General features: G+C 34.3%; 1 protein-coding gene across 3 annotated transcripts; it reads right to left on the reverse strand.

Annotated features, from left to right (window-relative positions):
• Positions 1 to 828: 828 nt before the first annotated feature.
• Positions 829 to 5,441, reverse strand: LOC113697773 (eukaryotic initiation factor 4A-13-like). 3 transcript variants are annotated; one of them, XM_072056739.1, is made up of 6 exons: positions 4,908 to 5,441; positions 4,758 to 4,814; positions 3,025 to 3,094; positions 2,696 to 2,802; positions 1,609 to 2,039; positions 829 to 1,361 (listed from the first exon to the last, which is right to left on the reverse strand). In XM_072056739.1, exons 1-6 carry the CDS (start codon positions 5,122 to 5,124, stop codon positions 1,068 to 1,070), a joined length of 1,176 nt encoding a protein of 391 aa, XP_071912840.1. In that variant the 5' UTR covers positions 5,125 to 5,441; the 3' UTR covers positions 829 to 1,067. The 3 variants fall into 3 exon arrangements, with proteins under 3 accessions (XP_071912840.1, XP_071912839.1, XP_027073155.2); XM_072056738.1 differs by having other exon boundaries at positions 4,758 to 5,441; XM_027217354.2 differs by lacking the exons at positions 4,758 to 4,814; positions 4,908 to 5,441 and adding an exon at positions 3,426 to 4,751.
• Between the last annotated feature and the right edge of the window lie 19,520 nt (positions 5,442 to 24,961).

Consider the following 24,961-nt stretch of genomic DNA (forward strand, 5'->3'; position numbering starts at 1 on the left):
ATGAATCTAGTTCTGTTGATTCTTGGGCTTTACAATTTGACCAATGGCTCAAAGTAGCTTTCTCAGTGGAAGGAAAAGCATCTAAGTTACAAACTTACATTTTAAAACATGTCCGTTCACAGCTCTTCAGATAAAGTAACAAACAAGTTGGTTAGAAATTTATGTTCTTGGAATTATGCTAGGCATTTTGTGTTTGACTGGTTTTCTTGCTTCTTTTGGTTGCTTGAAACATAGTTAACAATTCATGGTTAGGTCTCTCATTGACCGGAGATGTTTACACTATTGGAATTTTGGTTGGTAGTTCTCATCATTATGAAAACTAGGTATAGATGCTCTATTCATTATGAAAGTAGACATTTGATGTCATATACAATTGAAACATAGTTTTACTTCATGAAGCTGCTTCCATGTTGTGGTGTAGAGTTTCTAGTTAATCTGAGGCTGTATACATTACACTTCTGAGGTCCTAACAAGATTGGTCTCTCTGTCTTTTGATGTGTACTGGGAGAATGGAAGCTTGTTTTTGCTATGTGATAACTAATACAGTTGCTTTTTCATCATGGGATTTTTTTCTTCCCAGTTTGACATGTGATTTTCTTGCAGACTAACTCATGATGACATTTCTAAGCAACATAACAGTAGCTATTACTCCTTTTAGGTGTGATGATATTAAGCACTGTGAACAGAAGGCCTGAACACTTATACCCATCACATTTAGCAGGGGGGTCTGTACTGTAGGTGAAAAATCAAAAGCAGAACTTATCCCTGATGGCTGGAGTCCTAGCTTTCTTGCAACCGACTGAGAAGTATGCTTAAACACTTCATACAAATCAAATTTTGCTTTCTTTTTTAATCCATATTTGAACAAATCAAATTTGCAGTCCGCCTTTCGGTTCCCCAATGTGAACAAAAACAAAGAACTTTCCTGCAACAAGAAATGCTGAAAGTACAATTACTTAATGATAAAGACCAAATACCCAAATGCTGAAAGTACTAAAATTCAGATGAAATTCCCACAGTTCTTGAACCATCTTAAAGACCTTTGGTGGCACCATAAACAGCTCCCATTAATCCAGAATTTTCTTGTTTACAAGTTTCCCCTTTGTAATAATATTCTTAGGCTTCCAAAGACGGCAACGCTTATCCAACCAGCACATAGCTGCTTCATCAGTCTGGGAAAGACCAGACAGTGTTTCAAGCTTCATTTCCTCCCTTTCAGGAGTGAACTCGCCAAGCTTCACCAGAATCCTTACAGGTTTATTCATTAACTTCCTTGTGATTTCCAAGGCCTCAGGGGGCATTGTAGCTAAGAATACACCAACCTGAATCTTGGGTGCCAAAAGCTGGAAAATATCATAAATCTGAAACAAAGAAACTAATGCCATCAGACAAATATAAGACAACAGAAATGAAAGCTTTTCACAATAAAGCAGGACATTGGTCCTCAATTATTATGTACGCATAACTTTGGCACGGGCTAAAAAGTTTGTAAAAGAGGTAAATTTTCCAATATAGATACAAGATAATAAATGTTTCAAAAGGACAAGTATGAACACGTCAAGTTTGCAGCAAAAGCAAACAAACTGCACCACTTTAAAATGAGAGAACCTTATTCTTGAAACCTCTGGAAATCATTTCATCAGCTTGATTCAGCACAACCGTTTTGACATAATCAGGCCTGAGTGACTGTCTCCTCAACATGTCAAATACACAGTCAGGACTGCCAACAACAACGTGAACCCCATGGGAAAAATTGCCCTGATCCTCAGGAACACGGTCACATCCCTCGCAAGCACAAACCTTCACGCCAAGATAGTTACCTAGAGAATGCATAACCCTCTCAGTTTTCCTGGCAAGCTCAGGGCTGGGGACAAGAACAAGTGCCTGACAGTCAACCGCATTGTAGTCTAGCTGCTGGAGGATTCCTAAGCATAGAGTTGCTGTCTTTCCAGATCCAGACTGTGCCTGCTGAATGACATCTAGTCCCTTGCAGAAGGGAACAAGTCCCCTTTGTTGAACAGGAGATGGCTTTTCAACACCTTTGGATTAGAAATCCCGCATTTTCAGTCAACATGTTGAGGAAAACTTTCAAATTAGCCAAAATAAAAAGCTCACACCTTGTAGGCTAAATAAAAGACATATATGCACACGATACCAAAAGCTGTTCACCATATCTCACTTAAGGTCAGCTTAGAATGGACAAAGTTGGAATATACATCTTAGCGCCCTAAGACATATTTGAGCACTGGAAAGCAGTGTGTAAACTTGTTGTAATGAATAAAAGGAAACAAGCATTGGCTTCAAACAGAAAAGAAAACACAGAAAGCGACTTGAGCTATCACCTAGTGTTCTTTGGAAATCAAGTAAACCCGTAGAGTAAATCATTGCACTAAGGGAGTTATTTAGAAGCTAACAGGACCAACAGAAGAATACAACTTTGACCAGAACCACTATATCCGGATATTAATAGTATTAATCAGGTATGTGGCTGATTAAATTCTAAACTATATTTATATCGGTTTAAAACTTTCTAAAGAACCTTATTGCTTTGTCTAGAGATTTCGGAGTTAACTTACGATATATTTATCAAAGCAGAACAAGGTACAGATCCAACCAAACCGCTCTAGAACTGATTATCCAGGTCAAACATAGACATGATTGATAGGCCAAACAGCAGGTCAGAACAACTACTTACCATAAGCATAAATGCCCCTGAGAAGGTTCTCCTGCAAACCCATGGACTCAAAACTGTCATAGACCTCATCATTCGAAGTTAAAAAATCCTCTCCATCAGCATTAGGCCTGTGCAGATGGAACAAAAAATCAACCACCACCACTAGACATCATTATTATGACACAGTTATTGGATAACTGAGGCTCAAATACCAAAAATTTGGTGGGATGCAGGACTGGAAAGTTGTGTATCATCCTAGAACATCCAAAAATAAAAACTAGGCAGGAACTCAGAATTTTTTATTTTGTTCTTGTTTGTAAAAGAGGAGAGGAATGCAGGAAATAACTTACAACTCAGTCATTTTGGCATCACATTCACGTGCATCAAGTTGGGATCCCACTGGTGCAATGCCAGCCATGCCTGCATAATTAACAAGATAAATACCACCACTTTAGTATGCAGCAATGGCATGAACTTTCTAATACTGTGAGAAATGCAATTCAACAAACAGCAAACAACATATCTAGTCCTTCATAGAAGAGCATCTGGCAACAAAACCACAAAAGAAAATGTGCAGGAAAAAATTCATATCTGCATCTATAAACATAAATCTAAACCAATGATCAATAATCATAGAAGAGGTAAAAATGAGTAACAGGCAAGAAATGAGATAATGTAGTTACTGTCGAATTAAGCACAAGTCCAGAATCTAGAATGATGTACACAACTCTGTAGACCTAACCACTGTAACCTGAATTTTTCACTGATGAACTCTTTCGCTTCAAGGGCTCGGCTATTTTAGCATTCCAAAGATTTGAACTTGCACTCCAATCTAAATGCAATATGATCTTTGATACTTTCTGCCAATGCAAATAATCTTGCTGACCGCACTTTTTTCCAGTCATATCATAGAAATGAATTTCTGTCTTCTTCAAATAATGTTGCCAAAAGCTTAAAGTATGAGTCCAATTGCTGAACACCCGACTTCTTTGGTCGGTTATGAACTTCTTATAAAAGAAAATTTTGACGGGAAGATAGGCCAAAGGAGTCAACCAATGCAGGACAAAATGCTTAGGACGACAAGCCCAAAACAAACCATCAAGAAAAGTTAAATAACGTGGTAAATCTGCTCGAGATTCTGTCAAGTCCAAATGTTCAATATCAACAGGGTGAGCATCAAAAGTTGGAATGCCCTCGAAGCTAGCATGTTCAGAAAGAGGACTTGCACAACAAATGTGAAGTGAAATCTTTGATGGGTTGAGGTTTGATAGCAACTCATTTAATTTCATAAACCATGAGACATCAATAGACGACCAATAGCACGGTATAATACACAAATCAGACACACATTGCCGTGGGAGAGCCCCTTTAAAAGACACCTTTTGCATGGTTTCTGCTGAAACACTAATTTTCATGTCAATGATATTTGGGGCATCTAATTCGACCAATGACTCTGCAGCGAACGAAAACCGTATGTGCTTTAGTGAGTGGCTTCTTAAATTGATATTCTGGAAGCCATGGCAGTGATGGAGTTCCAAAATCTCAAGCCTTGGAAATATGCTCGGCCAGTCATTGAAGAATGTATTTGTAATATATGTGTTCAAAAGCACCAGTTCTCTCAAATTTTGAGATGCAGGCAGTTGAAGAACACGCCATGTTCGACCAAAATATGATATACTCAGACTTTCAAGGCTTGGTGCATCAACAGCAAAAATTAGGCTCTTCCTTATTTCATGACGCATATCTAGTTTCTTGAGCCTTGGAAGATTGACCACCTTGATTCTGGTGAGACCCTCACATAATTTAACATCCAGATTATGAATTAATGGGCAAGCAGAGAGTAATAATTGAAACTTCTCGTCTTCAATGTAGACACAAGCAAGACTCAAGGACTTGATATTATTAAACACGAGAAATTTGCCTCCATTAAACAACTGGTTACAAGCAGGAAACCGGCAGCCCTTAATCTCTAAATCTGTCAACGAATGAGCCCGAAGAATGCTTATAGGTAGGACGTAGTAATATTCAGCGGAATCTTTTATAAAATGGTATCTATGGATGAGGAGTTTGAGTTGTTTCACACCTTTTTCCATGGCTATTTCGAGCAATTTGTCTAGGGTGGCAGCAGAATCTTCATCACCTATATGGTAAATGTCGAGTGTAAGTTCCTGTATATGTTCTCCTTTGTAATTTAGCAAAGTTCTCTTTACATGATCCTGGAATTTTAATCTACCCTGTCTGCAGTATTTCTCGCACTCCTCATCGCCCCTTCCAAGTGCTTGTTGAAACAGACATCTTAATGGCTGATCGGAAAACGTCGGGGCAGGGTACGTCTGCCATGCGTGGAGCCAGTCTTTAGATAGAACACAAACTCGGGCTTGGTCGGTGGCACCGAGAAAACGTAATATACGATGGATGATGCCTTCAGGCAAGTATCTTGATTGTTCCATGGTGTTTTAGACAACGAATTGAACCCACACAAGAACAGAAAATTGAGAAAAGATGACAAATAGAAGATGAATGCCGCAACTTGTACATACGCCAAATTATTTAGAGGCAGAAGTACTTCCAAAGCCCAACTTGTACTAGGATTCTGAATAGACTATGATTCCATACACCCAACTACCGAAACTAAATATTCAATCTCAAAACAGTAACCAACAAAATAAAATGATGGCAGCATATCTAAATCAGAACTGGACCTAATCATGAACTTGGGGGAAGAAGAAGCCTTAAAATAAAAATGGAATAGGTTAGGGTTGAGATGTTGCACTATGTACTTAAACTTCTGAATTAAAATTGCGTAATCAAATTTTCAGCATTTTCTTTTTTGGGCTATCTTTATCCTTTATGGCACAATTGCATAATTAAGTTTAGAATGTATTTTAGTTAAATGAATGTATTTTAGTTTAGAATGGCAGAATTATATGCTCAAGTGCTCAACTTTAAACTATTCAAAAAGTTGCAAATATTAATAACTAAAGAAAATTAGTAACCTATCAATACTATGAAAATGGCATTAAAACATCTGATTGAGATGTAATAGGACCAAGTCACAATTGTATGTTTACAATTATGTTAGTGATTATAGTATTAAATATAAAGAGAATTGGATTATAACTAAATTATTATATTGTGTGCATATATATATGTACATCTATAAATTTATATATATATATATATACATATATATTGCCACTCTTAGACAGGAGGAAGTATAAGCAAGAGGTACCGAGCCATTTACACTATGACAAAATAATTAAAAAGATAAGGCAAAATAAAACCTAAGGTAATTGAGCAACCCCTTCTATTCTTGACCCAGGATTGTAAACAATTCAAACCATTAAGAAATAGTTCCAAAATTAGGGGTTAATTTGAATTAAAAATTTAACAAACTTGAGCTTGAACTAAAATAAGAAATCAATTTTAGTTTAAGTTATCAATTCAAGTTCAAACTACAGTTCCTAAATTAGGGGATAATTTGAATTCAAAATTTAACAAACTCGAGCTCAAACTAAAATAAGAAATCAAATTTAGTTTAAGTTATCAAATCAAGTTCGAACTAAGGGGTTAGCTTGAATTCAAGATTAACAAACTTCAGCTTGAACTAAAATAAGAAATATGTATATATATATATATATATATGAAAATAGCTATCTTAATCATAGTGTTTCTCACTCCTATGTGACATGTCTAATTGAAAAGAATTAACAGGTTATGGGTCATTCGGGTTTTATTCATACTGAATCCTATTTGGTTTATATCATGTGATTAAAAATTATCTCTAATTTTAAAATAACTTTAGAAAGCAACTAATTTTATCTTAATGTGCTTTCTATCAATATATTACAATGATTATATTATATGTTTAGAAATTATCTTTAATTTTAAAATAAATTTAAAAAATAACTAATCTTATCTTAATGATTCTTGCTTTCTACCAAATTATTACTTAGAAGTATAGTAAAACCTTTTTAAATCACAATCATTGAAATCTTACATATCCCATAAATTACTTCATTTCACAACCATATCATTTATTAGTATTCAAATTATTCATCATTTCTTCTCTTCATTTTAAATTAACTTAGTGTAAAAAAGAGAATTAACTATTATATCAGTAGATTTACCAATTTTATTGAAAATTTAATATTTATGATGAATTGATGGATGTTTTTCTACTTAATTAAATATGAATAGATAGTCTAGGTTTATGATAATTATAAAAGTTTAGATTACCTAAAAGAATATTTATAAAAAAAATATCTACCAAGTTTTTGGTATGTGGTACATTATTTGATAGATACTATCATATTATAGTGAAAGTACGTGAACAAATTTTTAAAAATTAGTATATAGTTGAACATTTAAAATACATTAATTTTTTGAAATTAATATAAATGACCATGTAGAACTATTGTTAATTTTTATATTTGAATTATTCATATATGTATAAATTCAGAATAAAAAAAAAAGACCTTGCTAAGGTACGGGCAAAATCCTAGCTAAATTTAGTTTAAGTAATCAAATCAAGGTCGAACTAATTTCCTTGACTTAATAAAGCTAGAATAAATTCATATATTTTTAATATGTACATATATACATATAAACCTTAGAGGAAGAGGAGGAGGAATGCCAATCCCAGTTTTTTAAATTAAAATAAAATAAAATACAATGAGGACAGGGGTACGAACCTTCTCTAGTGAAAGAAAAATTACAAAACTAAGGGTGCGTTTGATAAAACTGAAATTTGAAATTTGAATCTATTAAATTATTGAGTTGATAAAAATTAAATCAAATACATTTGAGTGTATATCACATTTAGTGATAAGTGAATAACTTATCACTTATTTTTGTGAACAAATTTTTTCTAAAAAATTTAGTAGCACTTAATTAGTGCAGATGTTAAATTTTTTGTTATCAAACACGTCTAAATATATTAATATCTAAATACATTAAGTTTAAGTACTAATTGCGTTATCAAACAGGGCCCAAGTATTATTAATTACTTACTCTGTCCCATTAAAAGTGCCACACTTTCCATTTGGGATGTCCCAAGATGTTTGTCATCTTACTAATGTCAAAGTTACTTTTGATCTCTTTTTTCAATATTATCCCCACCTTTATCTACATTTCATACTAAATTCAAATTTGAATTTTTGGGGTAACTTTGGAAATAAATCAACTAAAATCACTATCAATCTACTATTTTTAAAAGGTTGGAACCATGAAATGAGACAAACATATTGAGAGGGAGGAATTATTTATCACAAACCATATCTTATAAGACAATGTATGTTGCATTCACTAGAAAGCATCACAAATTTGTATTATTAAAACACATACAGCAAATTTATATTTGCATTCTAATATTATTAAGTAAATAATGCATATTCTTTTGTGACATATTATTTTTTATGAAAATTAAAATTTACCCTTGATAATCAATAAACGGGCAAGTGGCCTGTGAAAAACCTAAAAGAAACTCTTATGTCAAATTGCAAATCGTACATTTTTTTTGAGATTATTTAATGGTTGGTGAGGACCATCAAATTAGTATACATCACAAGCGAATAGGCTTCTCTACATTAGCCAGTAGCACTAGGGTTTATTAGAAATATAATTTAATATAATTTAACAATTTATTCACTAATTATGATGGAAGTCAGACAATTAAGGAAGCTCAAATGACTAAAAAATGATAAGAAGAAATAATCTTCTACTTCTTGGGCAGCATCTAATTCTTGGATATTTATTTTGTGAAATCAGCAATGAAAGAGATTTATAGTTCAAATGAGGCTGTGGAGTGGTATAAACTGGTGTGGGGTGCAGGTACAGTTCTTAAAATTTGCTATTCTATTATAGTTATTGATTAATCATAAACTGATGACTAAGGTCCAACTCAGGAAGTGGGGTCTCCATCACATTGATCCAGCTGTGTCTTTTGAAATCAAGAAAATAAAACTATGGCTCATCTATTCACCTAGCGCTAAGCCGCTAACAATCAATATACTGTGGCAAATATGGCAAGGTAGGAATGAAAGAGACTTCAATAAAAAAGAAAAGAACTGGCTGAAAACCATTCACAAAGCAAGTAGTGAGTGGCTAGCATATGATGATGTACAAACGAAAGGAAAAAACAAGAGTACAAGTGGTTGTCATTTTCAAGTGGCTTCCTTCGATGTCTTTTCCGTCGGCTTCCCCTCTCCCTAGACTAAACTAAAGTAGGTTATACAAATATTATCGTTGAGAAAAAAAAAGGGCAAGGCAGGAGCATGAGTAGTCAAAAACAACACATACCTATTTAATGGTGAGGGTAGTAGTGGCACAAAAAACACACACACACCAATTGGGTGTAGGAATTGCAGTGTCTGATGATGGAAACCAAACACTAGAGGAATGGGCTGAGGTTGAAAGAATCTCGAGCAATAAATAGTAGGATGAATCTGAAGTAGTTAGACTGGCACAGACCAAGGCTTTGGAGAAGAGGTGGACAAGGATAAAGATTGCTGTCAAAGGAAAACAACTGATCTCTCTAATCCAAAGAGGTGCTGGCAAAAACATGAAGCTCTTGCTAAATTGTTTCATATGTGCTCTTTTTATCTAGATAATACTGAAATATGGATGTATGTACAAATCCTATTCATGATGCTTTAAGCATATTTTGTGACGAGGAGAGCATGATTCCAATCTCCTAGTGTGAAAAAGCACTTGGGGTAAAAAGATGGGCCTTTGTCCATATATTGTAAAGTTACAGTTGATTAGTAAAAACTATTAATGTTTCAGGAAAAAAAAAAGTATATTAATAAAAGACTAATGAGTATTTTTGGATATATATATATATATATATATATAGTATATTTTAAAATACTATAGTACTTTTCTTTTTATGTGATGTATATGAAATAGAAAAGTGGTTGAAAAATGTGTTAATCATGAAAACAAATAAATTTTGGCAAATAAAGCACAATCCAAACAAACCATCTTTGCTCAAAAAAATAATGAAGAAATAATCTATAGAACACAAGTATAAAATTGATTGGGAAGTAATCATCTAGATTAGTAAGAATTAGGGTTAATGTCATTTTACCCCCTAACATTTGATGTTACTATAAATTCCTCTATCAGCATTATTTTTTAGTCACTTTATCCCCAAAATCAACCGTCAAATTTAATGGAGTTTATTAATTTAAGTGAAAAAACATGTTTAGACCTTATGATTTCTATCACTTTAACCCCATAAATTATAGCATTCTTTTCAATTTACCCTAAAATTATTTTCTAACTGTCAAACTTAATGGAATTTATTAATTTTAGTGAAAAGATATGTTTAGACAATGTAGTTTATTAATTTTAGTGAAAAGATATGTTTAGACCTTAAGATTTCTATCACTTTAACCCCATAAACTATAGCATTATTATCAATTTACACTAAAATTATTTTTTTCGACCTTTTACCCTACCATTAAACCAATTTAGCATATTGAAAATTTTTACACAAAAGTATCCTTTCTTGTACAATAAAAAAAAGTCAGAGTAGTTCTTCTCCTTTGTAATACCAAGGAAAAAAGTCAAAGTATTATTATCTTTTTTCTTGTCACTCTTATTAATATTAAAAAGAGAGAGAGAGAGAGAGAGAGAGAGAGAGAGAGAGAGAGAGAGAGAGAGAGAGAGAGAGAGAGAGAGAGAGCACTCAATTCTTTGAAAAAAGGGGAAAGAATTCAATAGTTTCATTATTTTAAAATCACTATTTACTTTTTCATTTACCACTCATTTCCAATTCTAAAGTAATATGATAATATGAAAATTTTCCTTATATTTATTTTCTTTGCGAAATTGAGTTTGCTGTCTTGTTCTTTCCCATCTCTTTTTTTTCCTTTAGTATTATTAAGTGCAAAAAAAGAAAGTTGAGAAAAATTTCTTTTATTTTTATGTTTTTAATACTCTTAGAGTGAAAAAAAAGAGAGTAACCATTCCAAGATTTTTATTTTTGTATTTCTATATAAGAGAAGAATAATTTTATTAAAAAATTTTCAACATGTGAGTTGAGTTAATAGCAGAATGAAATGCCTTGAAAATGCTGTTAAGGTGTAAACTGACATAACGCTATAAGTTAAGGGGTAAAGTGATCCTAATAATATAGTAATGCTATAAAAAAAATGGGTACTTCTATCTAAAATTTGTGAATATGCTGAGTGGACTTAACGCTAGAAGTAAAGTGACTAAAAGAAAATATTAAAAGGTAAACTGATAGTTTATGTGACATCCCATAATTTGGATTTTAATTAAGTTACACTATATTCCTGTTTAAATTTGACTTTGCACTGGTTCATTACTGAGTTCTGCCATGATTGACCATTTATATGTAGGTAGATTTTTAAAGCCTTCCCTTATTTCTCTTCATGCTCAATTGGACCCCCTACGATCAATTTGTTCAATTGACAAGGGTTCAAGATAACATTTCTTTCATTTTATTGGGCCTAAATACATAGTTTGAAACTTTGAGAGCTATAATTTAATTTAGGCCAAACTAAAAGTTGATGTTCAAAGTTCTCTAGGAGTCATTAGCAAATTTTCACTTTACGTGTATCTTCAAGCTGAGAAAGCCAGCATGTTCTTCCTCCAAATGACACCTCTTGCTACTTCGTCACATCGCTCCTCTGCATTTCTTTCAAAAAAATTTTTTTTTGGAACAAGAAAAGAAAGGCACAAGGATTTTGAGAGATAAAGAAGAAGAGGCCGCAGCGGTGCCTTGAAAGTGTATAGCCAATTCTCCATTCTTGAAAGTGCGGAATTTTATAATGTTTGGAATGGTAATTGAATTACATAAAGTTACTTGGACAAATAAACGATTGTCATTTGTTATACCTGAAATTTGATTGAAATAACAAAACAGTGGTTTTTCATTGAATATTGAAGTGTTTTTGCGGGAATTAAACGCGGAAGAACACCTAGTATAGGTGTTAATTTATGTATCTTGAGTGGGGCATTAATTTACATTACAAACTCTGTTTTATGTACATCTTTACATGAGGACTTTGGAATCATCTTGACTTGCGTAGGGATCCTGGTGGTTCTGGACTTTGGAAGGATCTTTAAGCTTCGAATGATTAATTCATTATGATGCTCAGGTCACCCAGTCGGCCTTAGAAATGCAAAGCTCCGAGTGGAAAATCTCCAGAAAGTAAAAATGGTCACTCATGAATTCTGATTTGACATGTATGACAAGTGTGGTAAATTAGAGACCAGTTCCAGGTGACTAATTCTGAGAATTTTTTTCTACTAATCTGCTAGATAAAAATTTATATGTGAGTTCTTGATAAAAGTTATGGGAATTTTAAGTGAAACAGATTTTTGAAATTTGTGAAAAAACTTTCGAATTTGGAACCGGTAGCCACAGAGGTTGCAGTCAGCTTTGAGCAGTCTAAGAAAATAGATCGTAACATGGTGTAGAAATGTTGGAATCATTCGCCATTTATCTTCAATGCAACTAGAGTTATAGAGCTTTCTGCCAGTATAAATATTCCACACTAGTTCTATGTAGAAAGAATTCGGTGGGGCTCTAAATTTAGCCAAAGATTCAGCTCTGCGTTGAGAGCTTTGGGCCTAAGGATGCAATGTTTTCTCACCCATATTTGACTAGGTATTGATAGAAATGTAGGAATGATTTCTTCCTGATGTTTAGTCTTGAGGCTAGTTTTAACGTGTATGAGTTCATATTTATACCAGTTCTCTAACTTTTGTTATGGTTAGACAAGATGATACTGATCAGCCTAACAGGGTTTGGACAGAAGTTGTTTTGGATTTAGAATCACACCATAATCACTTCAAGAGAATTGTCGTACTCTGAATCTAGCTTCTGAATCTTCAAGAATCATGGTTACGAGAATTTTATTTCTCAACCTATTGTGGTTTTAGCATGATTGCCCAACCTAAAAATTTGCAGGACAGTTTGTTGGTGTACTATAAACTCATGGTGGATTTTAGGTCCCCTAGGATGATAACCTCATAATGTTTCCTCCACAAGATTTTTAGTATATTGAACCACATTTCCAACAGCATCAATTTCATAATTGATTATGCATCATTACAGTTTTTGCAGGGAACCAATAACTGTAGGCTTTTCCTGTCAGAATTGCATGGTTGAAATAAAGACACTGTAACTTGACTGGAGAAACTCAAAATTAAGTGCCGTTTGTTATGTATGAAAATAGATTCATAGACATTTAACTTGTAAATTGTTCCAGTTCCATTTATACTCAAATCACTTGATCCCAAAGATGACATAAAATCTGTCCTGAAAGAGAACGTTTATAGTGATCTTGTAAATTTGTTGGGAATTTTGAATAGGTAATGATTTGAATCTCCAAATGAATCCTTCTTTAGATATTTAGCACGTTAATTTTAATTTCACTTTCTCTATTGATCTGTCTTATACGTGTTATAGATCTCAAGTTATGATTCATATAAGTCTACCTTTGTTGACTCTCTGAAACGTGTGATAGATATGGAATTTCATAGTGATGGTTATGATGACACTATATTTATGATCAATTCTTGTAGACTCAGACCATGAATTCAGGAATATTTCCTTCATGTGAGTACTAATGTTCTAAATGGAATTTTTAATGAAATAAAGTTCTTAATTGTTTGATAAATACATTTCAAGATATGATTACTTTGGCTAACAATACTAGTGCTGCAATTTAGCACTGGCACTTGAAAGGATTCATTAACTTTGAGGTCAATTTTAGGCTGACTGAGGTTCAATTCTAATGCCATGACCCTCATTAGAATACAATGAGTGTGTTTGCATAGGAGATTATGGATAAACTTTTGAAAAAAAAAAAATACCCTAGCATATTTTTTAATGTTGTTAGGAAATTGGCTTAATTTCTTTTAGGTAGAATTTCTGTTTTGTGTGGAAGTAACTAGTTTTCTAATTGGTTTTAATTATTTGAAGTAGTAGTCAAGTAAAACCCTATTTAGCTAGATGCTACTCTATATGAGTTTAGGAAATAGTATTGATTTTTAATTGTTATTTGATTTTTTGACAGTAATGTTCTCTATAAATAGGTGGGTTGGCATACTACACAAGATACACACAAAGGCACACAAGGAGACACAAGGGGCATCATGTAGCCTTATACATGGGATGTGAAAGAGGGTTCTTGGGAGATGAGAGATGGTATATAAGAGTTGGGCTTGGGTTCAAGTTGTATTCTTGTATAGGATTTTCCTCTCATAATAAAGAACGGATTTCTCTCCGTGAATGTAGGTTCAAATGGTGGAGCTGAACCACGTTAAATATTGTGTGTCGTTTATTTTTCATACTTGTAGCTTGTTCCTCATTAAATTGTTGTGCACTTGATATCTCAATAGTTGTTTATTCCGCATTTGGATGCTAACAAGTGGTATCAGTGCCAGGTTGCGAGATTGGGTTGCTCTCAAGCACTTGGATCCTAACTAAATGAATGGTTGGATCAAGAGCTTGGTTGTTCAAGGTTGGATCCTTGTTAACTATTGAGATCAAGTGGATTAGTAGTTGTCAACAATTGAATAATTTAATGGGTGGTATCCTTGTTTTAATGGCTTGGCAAAACGCATTGATGGTGAAGGATGAAAAGTCGAAAAGTATGGGGATGTTTAACAGTGAATCTAGGCAGGTGATTCAAGGGTTAAGGAAAAGGTGGAGTCCAATGTTGATTTTGGGTATGAATCGGCGGAGACTTTCTCATACCTCCAATAGTTGATACTTCATCCCGGTGGATTTTAGATTTTGATTATGTTTTTTGGGTGGTTTGGCACGTGTTCCAAAGAAACAAGGAGATCTAATTTCTATACGTCAGAAGACTCTGACAAGTACGAGTTTTTCGTTTTTGGTGGAGTCTTGGAAACCACATGTGGCAAGACAGTCCTGAGGATGGGAAGAAGTATGGTGACTTTGCCACTTGATTGCCTCAATTGTTAGGGTTAGAGCTCACAGAAGGGGATCCCAGATTACAAGTGGTGGTGAGAAGAAATCCTGCAAAGGGAGATGGTGAATTGAGGCACCTTCTCACGAGTCAACTGGAGGTTGGACTCAGGGTAACTACATATGTTCGTTTGCTGATTGAATCAATTTGGTGTCAGGATTGTATTGATTCGGATGTGTAGTTTGGTACCATATTATTTGGTAGTTGAAGGCAAATGGTTGCTAAAAGAAATTTTCGCCAAGGTGGAGATTTGTTAGAAAATTGGCTTAATTTCTTTTAGGTAGAATTCCTGTTTTGTGTGGAAGTAACTAGTTTCCTTATTAGTTTTAATTACTTGAAATAGTAGTCAAGTAAAACCCTATTTAACTAGATGCTATTTCCTACTCTATATGAGTTTAGGAAATAGTATTGGTTTCCAATTGTTATTTGATTTTTTGACAGTAATGTTCTCTATAAATAGGTGGGTTGGCATACTACACAAGATACACACAAAGACGCACAAGGAGACACAAGGGGCATCATGTAGCCTTATACATGGGGTGTGAGAGAGGGTTCTTGCGAGATGAGAAATGGTATACAAGGGTTGGGCTTGGGTTCAAGTTGTATTCTTGTATAGGATTTTCCTCTCATAATAAAGAACGGATTTCTCTCGGTGGACGTAGGTTTAAATGGTGGAGCCGAACCACATTAAATATTGTGTGTCGTTTATCTTTCATACTTGTGGCTTGTTCCTCATTAAATTGTTGTGCACTTGATATCTCAATAGTTGTTTATTCTGCGTTTGGATCCTAACAGATGTGATGTATGTCAAATAAAAAAGTGATTAGCAAATGTATTGATAATACAAAGAAATCAACATGCGTAAATAAAATGTAATTAATGCGCAATCCAAATGAAATATTTTTCTATCTAGTTTCTAACCATATTAAGCATATAACCCTGGGACTTGAATGCATCAACGTACGCTCAATGCAATTAGAACCACCGAACACTAAGCTTTACCCCTGAATTTTTGCCAGTTCGATAATAATTTTCAATGAGTTTACTAGAATGCTGGCATTCTTGTTTTGACTTGTCATTAACAAATATTAGCACTTTGATGTTTTGTTTTTAAATTTTTTTCTTCATTCTCAATACATAACTTATTGAGGTGAAAGCTATGTGGATTATTGCCAATACTGAATTTGGTAACACAGTAGCACAATGTGTTTGCTTATTTGGTTGTCTTAATTCACTTTTAAACTTATACATAAATGCTATTGTAGTCCGAGTTTACTTTACTACATGGGCCAATATTGCTCGAGATATTCATATTATTGAACTTGACATCATATTATGTTACTGTTAAAGTGTTGACAGTAATTGACATGTATTAAAAATTATTTGTGCATGCTTGTAAACTCGATTGTATATTTTATCACATTGGAGAGAACTGGGCTCTATCATGTGTAGATTGGATATATCGACCCGTAACAGAGTTGATTGAAACGGTCTCGCCATCATGATTTCGCTATCCACCTATTAGTCGGGATGGTCACTGAGTTGTGGGTGAGTGACGTGTGGCCACTTGGAGTTTGATATGCAAATGACAAAGGTTTGGAGTCAGAGATTGTTATACTTGGAGTTAGAACTGCATGTACTGTTAACTATTGTGCAGGATTAAGTGCTATCTTCCAAAAACAACTAGAGCCACCTCTACAACCCCTAAAAGTCATGAATATATACCCGAAATTAAATATTGAATAGGGCAACCTTTAAAACCCGTGTTAATACCTGTATTTTTCTCTCATGTGTTAAATTCTTTGTTTGACTCCTTTATGCAATTGTGATGATTTGGTGAAATTAATCGTGCATCAACTTAATAAACATTGTTGAACTTTTTTACCTTGATATAAGCTATTGAAAAGTGCATATGCAAATAAATTTTAGAGATTCAATTGTTTTGCAACCTAGAACCTCATTGGGCATAAGTTAATGTTATTTGTTTCTAATTTGTTTTTCCTTAGGTGAGAGAGAACGAAAGTCGGAGGAGCAGATGGTAAAGAAGGGTGCAGAAGTATTTATAATTTGGAAGACTATCGGGAAGCCCATGCTAAACGTGGCAATTTTAACTTGTTCGATGAAATATTGATTCAAATAAATTTATTAAGAAACATAGTAGAATTAGAACTGAATGGTAACAGGTTTAATTGAATTGGTTGAAGTGTATGGGTGTGACAGCCCCACCTTCCCTTAAAGCGAACCAAAGGGTTCGACGGATCGTCTGCCCAACTCTCGCCAGGACTCGTTCATTCTTATCAAACAAAATAAGATATAACCTCGAGGATAAGTGAAACAACAATTCCTAAACTTGAACCGCATACTTACATTCATTTCTATCTCAATCAGTAATACAGTCCCAAATATAACAAGCTTTAAGTTCCCAATACATTTAACCCTAACTGAGCACTAGAACGAGTACAAATGCAAAATTTCAAAAGAGCTAAACTATGCTATTCTATACAAGTCTCTCGCCCTTGCTCGCAACCCCTGTAAGGAAAACAAAACTGACGGAATGAACTAAAAGTCCAGTGAGGTTCCAAACACATAATCAAACAATTAAGTCCAAGACATTTAAGCATTGAATAGCAAATAATCCAGAAAACATTTACAATATAAAAGTAATGATAACACATTCATTAAAAGGATACATGCTCACGTGGAGCCATTTGTTCGTTCATTCACCGACCATTTTCCTTATTCCTTCAATCATTAAAAAAAAATTATATTTGTAAGTGAAAACCCCTCCATTGTTCTTGTCATTCATTCCTTCATTTCATTTTTCCCCTACTGGTCACTGGCTAGACTCCACTAGACTTCGTGGTCATACTCGAGTATACCAAATATTAATCCAGGGTCACCAATCGCCCGACTGAGTCCACTTCTAGCTCGAGTCGACCTGCAACGAAGGGCAAGAGCCCAATTTAGCCAAAAGGCTTACATTCATGCACAAGTAGTATGTAAACATTTAATCATTGGAAATTTCACATTCATTTAGGTCGAGTGCGATAAAATACACACTCGCCTAGCAAAATTCATTTTAGAAATCATTGAAAACATTTAACATTTAATCAAACATTCACAAATAGTCACACAGTCACAACAATCCACATAGTCATTGGAAACATAACGTACAAAGAACACTCACCAATTTAAGTAAAATAACGTCCAAAGTATCAACACCCTCAAACACCAAGGAACCCTAAGAGTAACCAAGAGAACACATTATGCTTCAACCATCAAAATTTTAGGTAAAACAAAGAAAATCCGAATACCTACTAGTACAATATATAAATATGATTTTTGGAGTGAAAAGAGTACATTTAGACCAAGAGACATGAGTAACTAAGAATTTCCCAAACCAAATATAGAACTAAACTCAAAAGGCTTTAGAAAATTTCATTGGAAAACAAATAAAACAGAGCCACGTCAGAATCCGGCCAAGATCTGGCCGAATTCAAGGCAGTGGGCAATCGAAAATTTTTTCATCTTCCCCTATCAATTCGGCTAGCAATCCGGCCAAGATTTGGCCGGATATACGACCGGATTGCCTGAAGGAGCATTTTTTTATTTTCGTAAATCTCTTTGTTTGGCTCAAAACTAACACACATGCAAAGAAATAATATATAACAAGTGTTTTGAGTAAAATCATATGAAAAAGAAGATAAACAAACCCTAAATGCACACCTAAAGCCTCGCTTGATAAAATAGGTTTTGTGGCTGAGAAACCCTATGCAACTCCTCTTTGTTTTGGGAAGAAAATGAGTAAAATATTTGAAGTTCAAAACTTAACATGTGTAACCAAACATCATGCTCAAAATGGTCATCACGTTCACCATGCGGAAAAATATAAGTTCAAGTGAAATTTAGGTCATCTAACACCACTAGAGTGGATTTAAGGATGTCCAAGCAAAGTAAGTCCAATGCATCACAAATCATAATTCAAAATCTCATTTTTACTCACTCAAACTTCAAGAAAATAAACGGACAGCATTTCCCTTGAATTCCTTTACTTTTCCATCCTAGAATCAACCACCAATCTCATAACAATAAACCACAATTGCACATACACATCATAGGCTATTAAACACCTTTAAAATACAACCAATTGGTAGTTTTCAATCAACCACAATAAGGCCCTAATTAGAAACTCTAATCATGCTCAAATTAGGAACCCTAAAACTGAAATTGATGCACCCCAAGCTGGAATTTCTTTAGGCAAATGAAACTAATACCAAAACACTAGATTTTTTGCATATCAAAGCTAGTAAAACATGGCCAACCATTAATCATCACATGAGGTAGAAAATTCTCTAAGAAAATCCACACATCTCCACTTCTAACCCAGAAATATTGCATAAAACTACCAAAGTGGCAACCACAAGCCACTAATTTACAACTACTAGGAGCAAAGAGGGATGTTCTTATCAAATTACCTAAGAACCTCAAGGAAAATGGTAGCTTAATCTTTCATCCTCCAAAATAACTCCACCAAAGCCTTTAAATTTCCTTAGTGAACACTTGTATGAAGCAGTTTCCAATTTGGTTGGCTAAAACACAAGATTCAAGTAAGTATGGAAGCTAGAAAATGAAGAACTCTCCTTGTTTTTCTCCTCAAAACAGCCGGCCAAGACAAAGAAAATGGGAGGAAATTGGGTCAAAATTGATTTTAGGAAAGTTAAGTAAGGCTTGGTCAATTCCAACTTCGAATGGATTTGCGACACTTGGCACCTTGATTATTTTAAGCTTATCTTCCTTCTCCCAATGGTTAATCTATCTAGTTAACTTCTAATTATCTCCTAGCACCTTGTAAAATAATATCCCTTTACACAAAAATCACTTAGGCACTAAAATTTTATCGCACTTACCGCACTAGCGGATCCCACATCTATAATGCACTTCAAATTTAACTTACACTAACTTATACCAGGAAAATGATTTAAAACTGTACTTACTTATAAAAATGTATAGAAAATTTAATATTTTAAAGGACAGTATAAAAATGTAGGCAAAGAAATAAAATAATGCTTAGAAAATGTGAAAATTTTCGGGTTCTCACACTCTCTCCCCCTTAAGAAATTTCGTCATCGAAATTTTTACCTTCCGTTGTCTCAGATGACCTCAGAGCTTGTTGCTTGTCTACAGCATATACCTGTGCTGGTATTTCTCGAGAAGGCCAAATAGTAGCTCCTCGTTTGGCTTATAGATACTGTGGGAAGGCAAATCACACTGAGAATGATTGATGGAGGAAAGGGCGAAAGTGTTTGATTTGTGGGAGTAGCAATCATCAACTTAGTAATTGCCCGAAAAAATAGCCACGAGAGAATAGTACTCAACAAGTAGCTGCGGACCGCCTTAGGGGAAGGTGGGGCTGTCACAATGGAATTATAACTAAATTGGTCAAATCAACAAACTTATAATGGAAAACCAATTTATAAGCAAAAGAAATAGGATTATCGTAGATAATCACACCATACTATTATAAATAATAATAATAACAAAGACTTCATTGCCTTTATTACTATGCCATTATAACACAATCATGGCCATATCCAATCAACAATTAACATGTAAACTATAAGGTCAGATTTAGATCCAACCTTGATCATGAAATTGTAGTCGAAAGATAATTTTTGCTCACAGTCTGACCATCTACAGCCACAAACATCAAATTTTGGAAATATAGTTAGAAAATGTAGGAAAGTTCGTATTAATATTCATAGGTATTCATCATGTATTCGATAATGACATTTTCATATTCATATAATACTGAAAAAATATTGCATTAGAAAACTCACAGTTTGTGAGATCCCGAAAATTCCTTTAGAATTTCCTCCCATTTTTTTAAAAAATTAATTTATATTTCCTTCTATGCTTCTTTACTTGATTATTTAACTATTTACTAGTCCTAAATTTCATGGTGACTTCATTAATTGAGTCAAGAGTTTTACTTCTACTTTTCAAGTTAGAGTAAGTTAGGGTTTTGGTGTGTTTTGGTAGTGCGATTAATTAGTGAAGTGTGTGGTATAAATTGTGAGGAAATGAGGGACTTTTGTATAAAGGGGATTTTGTACAAAGGAGTATTTGGAAATATTTGAGGAAAGAAAGATATTTTGGTAGAAATATTTGTGATTAAGCTATTTGTCAAAAATCCAACCAAGGTCTTGACCAAGACCTTTGACCAAGACTATCCTTAGTTTTGATCTGGTAAAATTGAACCAAAAACACTTTATTTTCTTCCAAGCTTGGCCGAGAGAGAGAAGAGAGGAAGAGAGAAAAACTTCTTCAAGTTTCATCCTGATTTCTAGCAAGATTTGTGTGAAAATCAACCTTAAACCCTAAATCCATCCATAGAAGGTTGCAATAAGGAAGGAAGGAGCTTGGTGTTGTAGAAGAAAGCAATGATTTGATACTCTTCTTAGGAATTGAAGATATTCTTGGCAAGGAGCTACTTTTTCCCTTTTATCTCACATTTAGGTGGATATATTACTTGAATATGGAAGTTTTACGAAAGATTTCATGGGTTGTGAAGTTGGTAGAACTTTTCTAGCTTTAATTCATATTTTCCAGCCATGAGATGATTCTATCTAGCTTTGCTATAGACTTGAGGAAGATGATATGAAGATTTCCAGCTTTAATATGACATTTAGCTTCCAAATAAGGATTTTCCAGCTTTAGTTCCAAATTTTCAGCTTTGGTTGAGAATTTCCAGCTTTGCTATGAAACTTTAGTCTTGCCATGAGGATTTGCTATGAACGTGTATGTTTGGATTCATTTGAAGGATTTCTAGCTCTTGGTGTGGTGTTAAATTCCAGCTTAGGGTTTAAATTTCCAGCTTGAATATATGTTAAATATATGTTAGATATGTGCCTAATATAGCTAGTTTTGTGGCTGAACAAGGACTATTTTGTAGCTTATGAATTGTGGACTTGTTTGGGCTGTTTTTGTGAGGATCCGAAAATTTTCTTATTTTATCGTATATTATTGGCTTATTTAAATAATTAATTGCCCTTTTTCTTCGAATAATTTATTTCAACCCTTTTAGAACCTTTTACATGGAACTATGACTTGTCTATATTCTTAAAATGTCCCGTTAATAAATTTAATTTTCGGAAGCTCGTTTAGTGAGATTTAGTGAAAACACGTTTGGAGGCAATAGTCGATTTGAGAGTACAGTGACCTTGGAGATTTAAGAACTTGTAATTTTTATATCTATTTATTTATTTATTTTATCAATTTATTCACTTATTTATTGGCTTACCTTAAAATGGTTATTTTTATGATTAAGCACTCAAGTATTAGTTAGTTATACTATCGTTATAAGAATTTCTTAGAAATTTCGCTTTATCACGCACAAATCGGAAGTTCGCATTTTCGCGCGCGCGACTAATTGGAGGATTTTAGAAATTATTGTTAGACTACTAAGAGTGGATAATAATAGTGTTAAAGGAAGTGCATTAGAGGTTTAGTGCACAAGTGAAACAAACTCGAGAGGAAATGGGCACGAAACACGCGCGTACGCGCACTATTGGAGTGTTGATTTTTGTGCACTTAAAGCTTACACCTACCAAGCTTCTCCAAGAAGCTTCACCATCAGCAACCATCTCTTCCTTTCTCTCCCAAGCTGGCCGAACTTCATCAAGGCAAGAAGGAGAAAAAATTTCTTCATCATCTCACTCAAATCATTCATCCATTTCACTTCAAATTTGCCACACAAACCCACAACAACTTGGAGCTTCACTTGGGCTAGGAGAAAAGCATCATTTCCATGGTTTCTTGGAGCTTCTAGGTGACCAAAATTTCTGAGTTTCAACACCCAAGATGTTACGACCGGAAAATTTCCTTATATTTTTCTTAAAAATTCCCTTTTATTTGGAAATTATTACTTTATAATAGCCCTACTACCCAATCACCCCACAATAAGTGTAAATGAACATAGAATTAAGGGTTTTCCCTTTTCGTTTTCAAGATTAGCGCGAATTAGGGTTTTTACGCCTTTTCGTAGTGTGACTAATCGGTACAGAGTGTGGATCAAATTTGATGATTAAGAGTGAGTTTTAGATGATATTAAGTGTGTGATTAGAAGTGATAGTAATAAGGTAGTGAATTATAAGTTAAAACCCTAGTATACGCGATTTAAGGAAAATCAGCTCGAACTGACGGGTACTATTTGTTACCAGGTAAACACACCACTTGATCCATACTTTATTACCTTAATCTTCTCATTTCATTTCAGCTAATTAACCCTCAAAATATCTCATGTATTAGCCATAATATTTGACCAAGAGAAATGAGAGAAATGCTAGAAAGAAAACAAGTGTCAAGGTATATATGGAAGTTGGACTTTGACCAACTTGTTTTAACCTTCATAAAACAAAAATTTGACCAAAATTCCTTCATTTTTCACTCTTGCTTGGCCGACCCATAGAGAGGAGAGAAGAGAGAAAAACTTCACCTTGCACCTTAATTTCAAGCCTCAATCTTGAGTTTCAACCAATAATCTTGCAAATTCCTCCACAAAAGTTGATCTCTAAGTAAGCTAAAGGGTTTTGGTGGAGTGATTTGGGAAAAGGAAGGTCTTGGTAGCTTCTTTACATAGGGATTAAGGTGAATTTGGTAAGAAACTTCCCTCTACTTCTTATATGTGTAAACTAGAAGTTGAAAGTTGTAGTTTTGATGGATTTATGAGGAAAATTTCATGGGTTAAATGATATGTTGGGATGTTTAGCAAGGGTTTATATTTTTAGCCTTGATTATGGTTATCTACCTCTTAATTGATGTTATTGAGCTAGTAATTGGTGGATTTGATGATAGAGCACTTGCTAGATATGAATTTATAGAGTAAAGGTGCAAATTTCAGAATTTGAAAACCGAGCTACCCTGTTCTGCCCGGTTCTAGTTGACCATGATGGAGGCCGAATTAGGCTTAGCACAAAACATGAAAGTTGTAGAGAATGATATTTTATAGCTTCCTGTAAAATTTCAACTCAATCTGAGCACTGTATCATATGAAATGACAAAAATACCCCTGACTGCCATATGTAGAGCTTCATGGACAGTTTTGATATTTCACCAATTTGACTGCATCTGTTCACCCTGATCCGTACTGAATTTGTGATAGCCCCACCTCCCCCTAAGGCGAACCAAAGGGTTCGACGGACCACCTGCCCAGCTCTCGCCGGGACTCAGTCGTTCACTACAATTCTCAAATAAATTACAAGATAAGTCTCAAATATACATCAAATGTTCCACAATTTACATATACTACAAACTAAAACCTCAAGAGATACAAGCAATGCTAATTTCTAGCATAAGACAAAAGTCCTCAGTTCTCACATAAGTACAAGTACAAGTACAATCTCAAATATTATGCAAATTAAAACTAGAGCTCCAACGGTACAGTAGATCCTCCAACGATTCACACCGAGAACTTTAATACAAATGCTTCCTTCACCTCGATCCCTGTGGAGGGGAATAAAATAGTTTTGGGGTGAGTTAAAAGCTCAGCGAGTAGCCAGTAAAATCAGTAATCAAATGAGTTTCTCAATAGTTCATTTCAATGATGTCATGATTCAGTAATCAAATGTACTTTTATTGCTTTTGTGAGTCAGGGAGATCATAGTACTCAGACATCCAACGCTCAAATAGATCCAATAACAGTGAAACAGTAATAGGGAGCCCTTTGGTGCTCCAGATGAACAGTAAACAGTGGTGAAGACGTTGGTTCTAAGCCCAAGATTTTTCAAGAACTCATTTTAGCCAAATCATGTCATGAACTCACATGCAAACACACATGATATGCAATCGAGTAAATAATGCAAGAAACAGTTCATAAGTAGCTTTGGAAATAGTTTGGGGTCACTCACCAACCACGGCTTAGGAACCATCCATCATATATCGTTGCCTTGCTCAAGTCCAAGCCCTTCAACTCAAATTCAAAGCAATCAAATGCTTTCAAAGATCGAACAGCATATCTCCTTAATTTCTTACTTTTTCATCCTACAAGCAACACCAATTCATCTCAAATCAACCACATACACACCATAAACTATCAAATACACCTTTCGGCACAATATCCATAACTGAAGTTACACTTATCGGATTGAAACAAATCTTATGGCATTTCAAAGGCAAAACATATATCTACATTTCTTATGAAGACTTCCAAAGCCAAATCATGCATTTTCATGGTCAAAAATGAAAAATTCCATGAAAACAGAAATTTGGGTGCGAAACAGGGCTCATGGGCAGTTAAGGGTATTTCGATCATTTC

The sequence above is a fragment of the Coffea arabica genome, chromosome 7c (assembly GCF_036785885.1).
Source record: "Coffea arabica cultivar ET-39 chromosome 7c, Coffea Arabica ET-39 HiFi, whole genome shotgun sequence".
In the NCBI taxonomy this organism is placed as follows: Eukaryota; Viridiplantae; Streptophyta; class Magnoliopsida; order Gentianales; family Rubiaceae; genus Coffea; species Coffea arabica.

Bases quoted from the DNA above. Each gene is read 5' to 3' on its own strand.
- LOC113697773 (XM_027217354.2), bottom strand. From the start codon at position 4,416: ATGCGTCATGAAATAAGGAAGAGCCTAATTTTTGCTGTTGATGCACCA. The intron at 2,803-3,024 runs GTAAGTTATTTC...CCATCTGCACAG, and splicing joins GATGCCAAAATGACTGAGTT to GCCTAATGCTGATGGAGAGG. The intron at 2,040-2,695 runs GTAAGTAGTTGT...TCTAATCCAAAG, and splicing joins CAGGGGCATTTATGCTTATG to GTGTTGAAAAGCCATCTCCT.